Consider the following 9,034-nt stretch of genomic DNA (forward strand, 5'->3'; position numbering starts at 1 on the left):
AACCGGATTGTTCCCAGTGCCTTTCGATCAAGGACAATCCATGCTTCATCTGCCATTGTTGCGGGCTTCTTCGCAAGACCGCCTAGTGCTCTCTGCATTGCAGCTCGGTACCGGTTTTTTTTTTGCTGTTGCTTCTCGCTTGCAAAAGGTTGCCTTGTCAATTTCTTCTGCTGTTGCACCCAATTCCCCTTCAATTTCTAAGCTCGATTCTGGTTGTATTGCTTCAAGCAGTCTCCTTTGTTCATACCTCGGGAGCTTTCAAGCTTTGCATTGCTTGCAATTTCCAAGCGAGCAAGCCTCTGGATGGTTGCCCTTGCCCGATTTCGGCTTGCTTAGTGTCGGCTCTACTAGGTCAACACACAGACCCTTTCACAAGCTTTTTTCAAGCTCTATTTGCAAATCCACATTTTGTTTCAAGATTCCAGCTCCGCCTTGGAGGGGCAGCACGCGTCAAGAATCCGAGAAACAGTCTGATCTCCTTCGAGTGCTCTGATCCGTGTCGGATCCGCTGCCACCGCCAAGCTCAAGCACAAGCTCCGAGCTCCGCCATAGCCGGCGAGCTCTATCGCTTCCGAGTCGATCGTCGGAGGGCGATCGCGTGCGCGGTTCATCTCCGTAGCTCTGATACCAATTGTAGAGTGAGCGTGTACGGAGTGTGTGCAAGAGAGGAGAAGAAGAAAATGGGGAAGGTGATGATACACAGACAGCCACTGTGTGGGTTAGTGGAGAAGAAAGAGAAGAGTCAAGTCTACCTCTTTTTCTCCCTATATTGATTAGATGAAATTAAGTGTACAAGGGTGGTTTCCCACGGCCACCTGGCGTACACCCCAACAATTTGCCTTCTAATGTGTTAAGCCTCCTTTGATGATGAAGCTTTTTAAGTATTCCCCAACATGATCCCCAAATGTTAACATTGAGATGAGTATTTAAAGTGCAAATGTGTCAACCAAGGGAGTTCATGGTTGATTTCAGCGTCAACAATGGTTAACTCTATGACCTCTTGGTGATGGTGTGACTTAGACTTAACTGCTAATGAGACAAGTGTGAACAGAACAAAAGCTTGATATAAGGGCAAAAGACATGAATAATCAAGACAAGGCAAATAGAGACAATGACACAAAAGACTAGAGCTTGATTAATATCAAGTGAATAGTACAATAACCCAATGGCTCAACAAGTGATCTATGTGTACAAAGCACCACACCTGCTGCAAACTAATGCTAGCTTAAGCTCTTGTATTAGCACATAAATTATGCCATCTGGACTGGGCTTTGAACTCACAATGCCCACTTTGCTAGGCTAGTTCCTTACCATCTAGCCAATGTTTTCAACTTGATATTGAAAAGGCAACAATAAAATATGACGTAAACATTAGGTTTTGTCGTTTACGTAGTTCACATCATGTTCACGCATAATTCACATGTTGTTCACACACCATGTCTAGCTCACATCTAGATTACGTCATGATCATAACAAGATCACATTGTGGTCGCATCCTTATAGTGCACATCGTGATCACAATAGTTCACAAATGTGACCCACTAACACAAGTGAACACAGAACCGCAAGACTAATTGATACAAACCTTCCCAAAGGGGACCAATGGGTGATGTCAAAAGGCGTAATCAACGTTCATTTGCGACGTCAGATCGCGGTTTTGCATTGCTGTTGTGATCATGGTGTAAACTAGACGTGAGTTACACAAGGTGTGTCAACTATGTTTGAGCTTCACGTGAACCATGTGTGAAATGCGCGAGCAACAAAACCTGTTGTTTACTTTATCTTTTGTAGCTGCCCTTTCAATATCAAGTCGTGAGCATTGGCTAATGGTAAGGTGCTAGCCTAGTGAAGCGAGTGGATCATCGAGCACCATGAACCGTGGCGTGTTGATCCCAATTGCAGAGAGCCAATTAGTGCCATGGGTCAGTGTAGACCCGTTGAGCGTGCCGACAAAAAATGTGCCCCCCGCCCCCCACCCCGCCCTTTCTTTTTTGGCCCAAGGTTGGGGATGAACGCCTCCATGTGGGCCCTCTAAGAGCTGACACTGAGGATCTAATTTAATTCGTGCAAAGCACGACCAATTTTTGTAAAAAAAATCAGTGGACAGTGATTCGACATATGTAACAACACCAGCTCTATGCTCTACATGACCATTCCTGCCTTTCTTGCTCTTTGGGAATGAGCAGATGGAGGTCCCCATGGCAGCTGCTTCTCACCCGGTCTTGGAGTCGTGCCTCCCTAGACGAGAAGCTGAGGGCGGTACCCTTCATACGCAGCGTCGAGGAGGTCATGTCTGCCTACAACCAACACCACCGCAGCATTTTCTCGTACCGACCCTCCCGCGCTCCTCTTCTTCGCGAAAATTTCCTGCCTTTCTGGGCTGTTTTCTGCATTGTACATGTGGAAGTTATATCCGCAGAGCTTGGCTTCATCAGATCCCATCCTGTTTACAACTTCCGGACCAAGAGGTACGAGTCCAGAACTTCTGTTGTTTACAAACCCTACACCTGGACTTCGGAGTCCTCTCCTAAGTGGACTGCATCTTTTCAACCTGCATCTCACCTCTCCATGCAAATCTATGCATCCTTTGAGTATCCTCGCGGCTATGTCAATGGAATCCGAAGCGGGGATACATTTAATGGAGCTCAACGACTGACATCAGAGATGGTCGAGGATGTACATCGTCTGGGTAGAATGCGAGGCCTTGAAGAGTTCAGAATGAGGCCAAGTGAAGCTTTGGATATGGCAAAAGAAGCTATTCTCAGTGATGCCAAGGAGGAAGCAAGGATGCGGCTTAAGGTACAGTATGGTGCAGATGACATTGGATTTGTGGATTTGAGGCTGCAATATCTGTCATTTTCCATGTCCCCGATCTATGTGCCAGTGTTCATCTTTGAGGGCAGATATTTAGGAGAGACTGTGTTGACGTTCATTCATGGATGCACACTTGCTGTCGGAGGACAGAGATTGTACAATGCGCCAGTTGTTGCCATTGCTGGAGCAACGGTAGCTGCATTTGCTGCTGCTGTTTTGGGAGGGGGTGGACTTCCTACCGCTGACGTGATTCTTACACGCATGTTACTTCCAGCAGCAGCTGTTGGGTTCCTGCTAGCTTTTGTATATCCTCTAGTCGCTCTCAAGGTGCGAAATTGGTTTCGAGCAAGCGAAGAGCGGACTCATGTTCAGCGTATGTGGGATAAAGCCATGTGGCATGAGGAGTATGTTAGGGCCTTTGGCACATGGAAAGTTGGAAGTGGCCAAGAACAGGCACACCGAGAGCAGGCGAGGGATAAGGGAAGGCAAGGGTTTGATTGGTCAAGTTTTGGGCAGAAAGAGACAAGTGTGAAAAGAGATCCAAAGGGTTACTATGCTACACTGGGGCTTCCACCTGGTGCGTCAGAGAAAGAAATCAAGTCAGCATTTAGATCTCTGGCGCTTAAGCACCACCCGGATAGATTTTTGGATGAACGAGAAAAGCGGCAGGCCAAGACTAGGTTTCAAAAGATCACAGCCGCATATGAGGTTCTCCGAGATGCAAACAAGAGGAAGGTGTATGATGAGACAGGCCAAGGATAGATAACTTGTGAAACTGGCAAGTAGGCTTCAACTCTGAAGAGTAGTCACTCATGGCACTGCAATTGGTTATGATGAGAAGAAGATGAGCTTATAAGCTCTCTGGGCATTCGTTACAAATGTTATTTAACGCTAGCCTGACACCCAGAGCGGCTGCCAGATCAGCAACAATGCTTGCAGAGCAAGTTGTTAAAGCTTGTGCTTGGTATGACTACCATGTCGACAGAAGTTTCTGCTTTTTGTCAGCTTGAAAGCGTGCTCGATAACTCATGATGTATGACTGGAAAGTGGAGAGGGCATCATCTGCCGCTGTCTGATGAATGGCCTTCTGAGGATGACAGCATATTAAATCTCTTGCCGAAATCAAATATAGCAAAAGTACATTGAGCAAAAAGTAAGAGAGGAGCGTGTGGTGCTTTTGTGGTATTTGGGAAAGAAAAGGGGGGAACCTGTATTTGTTTGCTTAATGAGACATTGCGTTGGTATGCACCAGTAAAGAGGTCGGACAGAGAAAGGCACCTAAAGCAGCCATGTCTGCACCAAGGAACAAAGGGTTCTCTTCCCAACACTTCAGAGCTGGAGACAGCGAGTCTTGAGGTTGGGTCTTCTTTGATTGGAAGGAGAGCTTGGTGTAGAAGGCCACGCTGCAGATTCTGACTGTGGTATCTCTTCCTCACAGTCCAAGGTCGTGGGTTCGAACCTTGTCGATACTTTCTAGAAATCTCCGTGTTAACATAAAAAAATGGGGGGTCACAATTGTCTTCTCACATCTTCAGTATTCTCACATCCTTTTACTTATTTGACAGATCTTCAGCCCTGTAGTGAGCTTTGTCAATAGAACGATAAGCGTGCTGAAGAACAGTTATTGTGTTACTCTGTGGTTGGCTTTTCATCACTCATACTCATTATACAATCTTCTGATTATCTCGGTCCATAATTTTTTAATAATCTATACATGTAAAAAGTTTTTTTTTTCTAAAATTAATTTCCGTTTACATTTGAAGTTTTTCTTTAGTTTGAAAGATTGGAATTGTTCCCCCTCATTTTTATATTTTGGTACAAGTTTTTGGCATCGATGACGGGTGATATTTTTTCTCTTTCCAATGACTAGCCACAAAAGCATTTTTTACAAGCCCATGCACACACTCAAGGCAAACACTAGTTCATGGACTTGTTCTTAGGAATGTCCAAAGTGTTACAAGTCTGTCATTGAGCTTGACATATTCCCCCCTTAACAGCTCAATTAGTGAAGAATCTCTTTAGATATTTCTTTTTGGTGCCTTTTTTATGCAATCATTGATCAATGCAAATGGGGTGACCCAATGCTTGGAAAAGTTGTTTTCTTCAAGGTGCCCTTTTTTCGCGGTCATCATCATAGGAGAACCCAGTGCTTGAATTTTCTTTTTGTTGAAAAACTACATACAATTTTTTTTAATGTAAATTGAATTCAAACTTGAAAGATGAATTTCAAAACTTGAGGTAACATGAAAGCTAGGTTTTTAGTACCATTGATTGGGTGCTAGCTTGGTATTGTATTTGCATGGTTTCCTATTGACCCAAGCTAAATTTCTAGTTGCATTCAATTCATTTCCAATAACTGTTCCAAAACCTCGTATCTCTGCATTTTGTTTTCGATGAATATGTATAAATTCTTAGTTAATGTGTAATCTGTCCTTAAACGTCTATGAAATCTTTTTGGCTATTTCCTCCCGAAAAACCCAAAACGATGTGAAATACGAAACTCTTTAAAGAATTAATGAAGAATTTGTATTAAAAGATGCATACTTGTGATTATCCATTAAAGTCAACCACAATTTAGAAAAAGGGGGGAACCAAACAAAATAAGGATATTTGTATTAAAAGATGCATACTTGTGATTATCCATTAACGTCAACCACAATTTAGAAAAAGGGGGGAACCAAACAAAATAAGGATGTTTATGTGTGTGGGTAAATAGAATGCACATCTTGAAGCTAAGTGCTTCTTTTGTTCTTTTTTTGGTATGCTTATGTTGAAGTGTAACGGTTATGGTTAGCTATATTGAAAGATGGATTTGGAGTTGCTATTGCAACCAAAAAGATCTCAGAAAACCAACCCTTAGAAAGACCAAATTAAAATTACAGCTCGTAGATGGCTACACTGAACAATGGATGGGTCGAGAGAAGGTTGCAAAGACTTCCTATGGAATAAAACACAACCATAAATTTGTAATGGTAGATTTTTGTAAAAAGTACAATGATGATGTCATTTTTGGTCGGCCATTCATGTGCTAATAGCTAAATATTATCCAACTTTAGGGACATAGTTGATAGCTAGAGATGATCCAATTTTAGGGATACAATTGCATCTAACTAGCAAATGGATGCTATATATTTAAATATCAAGGATTGTAGCTATAGAAATGATATATGTTTAAGGATTATAATAATAGAGATGTAAACAAGAATGTGAGAGAGGACCTTGATGCCATTACTCTAGCAGCCACTAAAGTTTATGTCTAATGCTCATTTCTAGTTACACAGAGAGCTTTCGGGTGTGAAAGTCTGCAAAAGGAGGATTGTATGGCAGAAAGATCTAGTAGATGACTGGGCAGTCACTATTCTAGAGTATACCATATCATGAGCTGTAAAGATAAACCCCCCATATACATTTTTTGACTTTTTTCTGTTCAAGATATATCACATATTTGAGTGTCTTTAAATAGAGAGTGTTACCACGGCACGAGCGAGTTCTTCCAAGAAAATGACGAGCCGAGGGAATAGTAGATCTTTCTTTAGCAAAGTTCAAAGTGAATGGAATCAAAAACCTGAGGTAACGAGGCACGAGTGAGTTCTTCCAAGAAAATGACGACCCGAGAGGATAGTAGATCTTTCTTTAGCAAAGTTCAAAGTGAATGAAATCAAAAACCTGACTTGTCCACATGTGGATGGAAAGAAAGAGTATCAAACACCTAGTTTTGCTTATGCCCATGTTTATTATTTAGCACCACTTTTTTTGCTATAGAGAATAAGAATGTGACTATGAAATTTGTGAGAATCAAAATATAAGTGTGGTATTTTCCAATCACAATATTAATAATATAAACATGAAGATGATGCCACCAAATAAAAATGTTTATTTCAAAGATTGCAAGATCAACCTAATAATACTTGTATCCACTACAAAGCATGGCATTGTCATTAGAAAGGTTCTAACAAGCTTGAGACACAAGCGCTTATAGACAAGCATCACAATAGCAAATGGACCAATAGTCACTAAAATTTGGCCTCATCACACTTGATGCCAATGAAGAGATCTTGACATACGATAACATGGAAGCCATCTTTATACCTCGCTTGCAGGGTAGAGTAAAGATTGCATGTAGGCAAGCAAATCACAATATGTATGCAAAATACTTATGTGCAAGTAGACTACGACAATATTGTAATTGTTGTACAATGAGTCTATTAGGAGTTGCAATCGTATCATCAATTCGTGAATGTTTATGCTTTAATTTTGTCCTTGGTGGTTTTGGAAATGAGATGGTGACATTTCATCACAATACTTGTGGGAAAAAATTCCCTTTCCTCCGCTTGTAGAGTGGCATGAATATTTAATTCAATAAGGGTATGTGCAAGAATTGTATTGTGATGGGTGACCTCCCAGGAAGGTGTTGCCCATCCATATCGTCTCTCTCTCTCTCTCTCTCTCTCTCTCTCTCACACACACACACACACACACACACACACACACACAAAAACACACATATGCACACACACACACACACACACACACACACACACACACACACACACACACACACACACACCACATTGTCCATATCAATGTGCCTCTCTCTCTCTCTCTCTCTCTCTCTCTCTCTCTCTCTCTCTCTCTCTCTCGGACAGCCGCAGGAGCTACTACCACAGCAGAGCTCACTTTGTGCGCGTATGTCGCACGTGTCAATGCAAGGAACTTGCCGATACACCTCATGCGAGCCACAAATGGCTCCAAGCATACAACAAGCTTAAACTAGTAAGCTCAAAGATGACGATAGTGTGTCACTCACCGCTCTACGCTTGCTTCGTGGAGGATTCCTCTTCGCAAAGAAGAGGGAGACGCCGCTACGCCGCGTTCAACCGCCTCGCTGCCGTCGTGCCGCCACAATTCTCGATCGCACACACTCTGTCTCTCTCTCTCTCTCACGCATACACACACACACACACAAGGAGATGAAGAAGAAGAAGATGGAGATGGAGCAAGAGCACTCTTCAATTGCACAAATGAGAGAATGAGTGAATTTTAGGTTTAGTTGACTTTTATATGAGCTCACCCCATTCGCACTTGGGCGCCCATGCTTAGCCAACTAATCCCTTGAATGTTCCAGTTAGAGTGCGCTCTCATCGGCGATCACTCTTACCCTTTTCCTATTGGACCGAAAAGCTCGGTACCTGACTCTACCAAGTAAATAATACAACGTCCGTCGTAGGTGATATGGTGTCCGTGAGCCGTGAGGGTTAACATGCCCCCCTTCTTGATGTAGATTCCGTCCTCGGAAGCTATTGAGTTGAAGCTCGTTTGTAGAGGTGGAAGAGCATTTGAGATGAATGTTCTTAGCTTTCTTCACTGCAAAATCAAACAACATTGGCACAGTAATTGCATTCTCATAAGCAATTAAAAAGCATATGCAGTTGTAGGCAAACAATGTGATTGGTAACATAATTTTAAACCATTTGTCAGCAATAAAGATTAAATTGCAATATAATCAAATGCATAAACAGATGTAAAGGTAAAAATTAAACAAGTCTGGGGTCGCTAATTTCACGGTCGAAAGGCACTAGAGATCGACTATTAATACCATAGGTAAGCTTCTTAATTTTCTCTGGTCAATTAAGTTGTTTAATCGCGAGAGCAAAGTATTTCATGTTTGAGGGCTGACTAGAGGCTATACCTAGAAGACCTTGTAGTTAAGCTACGAAAAAAGGAATTTCTCATGAAATCATCGCCTGACTGATTACCTTTTATTTGACTCCCCAAAAGTTTTTTCACATTGATTTACTTTTGATGTGTGTGCTTATTTTGTATGCCTTGGGTTTTTTGCTTTTCAAGGAAAAGCGCCCACACTGGGAACCTCTAGGGCTCTAGTAGCATAGGCGATACATGTGAGTGAAGTACCCAATCAAACTGAGATTTCTCTTTCAGCTTAAGATTTTACATTGTGGCACTTTGATTTTTTATTTTTTATTTTGGTTCGTTTTCAACATTTTAATTTTGTAGGGTCATATAACACTATTACACCTCCCCAAGCTCATCACACTAGTAAACTCCCTTTATAATACTTAAGCTAAAGGTCAATAGGGACTAAGCCCACTAGAAAGCCCTAGTGCATTTCACACAATGCTGCCTAAATCGGATTAAGAACCTAAGTAACCATTGATTATTAGGAAGGCATTTTCCATGGTATTAAGAGAAGATCTCTAAC

General features: G+C 42.0%; 1 protein-coding gene across 1 annotated transcript; it reads left to right on the forward strand.

Moving 5' to 3' along the window:
- The first annotated feature begins 2,115 nt into the window (after positions 1-2,115).
- Positions 2,116-4,510, forward strand: LOC147432937 (uncharacterized). The gene has a single exon (XM_086492680.1). It carries the CDS (start codon positions 2,179-2,181, stop codon positions 3,574-3,576), a length of 1,398 nt encoding a protein of 465 aa, XP_086348806.1. The 5' UTR covers positions 2,116-2,178; the 3' UTR covers positions 3,577-4,510.
- The last annotated feature ends 4,524 nt before the right edge of the window (positions 4,511-9,034 follow it).

The sequence above is a fragment of the Adiantum capillus-veneris genome, chromosome 20, assembly GCF_014529385.1.
Source record: "Adiantum capillus-veneris isolate H3 chromosome 20, ASM1452938v2, whole genome shotgun sequence".
In the NCBI taxonomy this organism is placed as follows: domain Eukaryota; kingdom Viridiplantae; phylum Streptophyta; class Polypodiopsida; order Polypodiales; family Pteridaceae; genus Adiantum; species Adiantum capillus-veneris.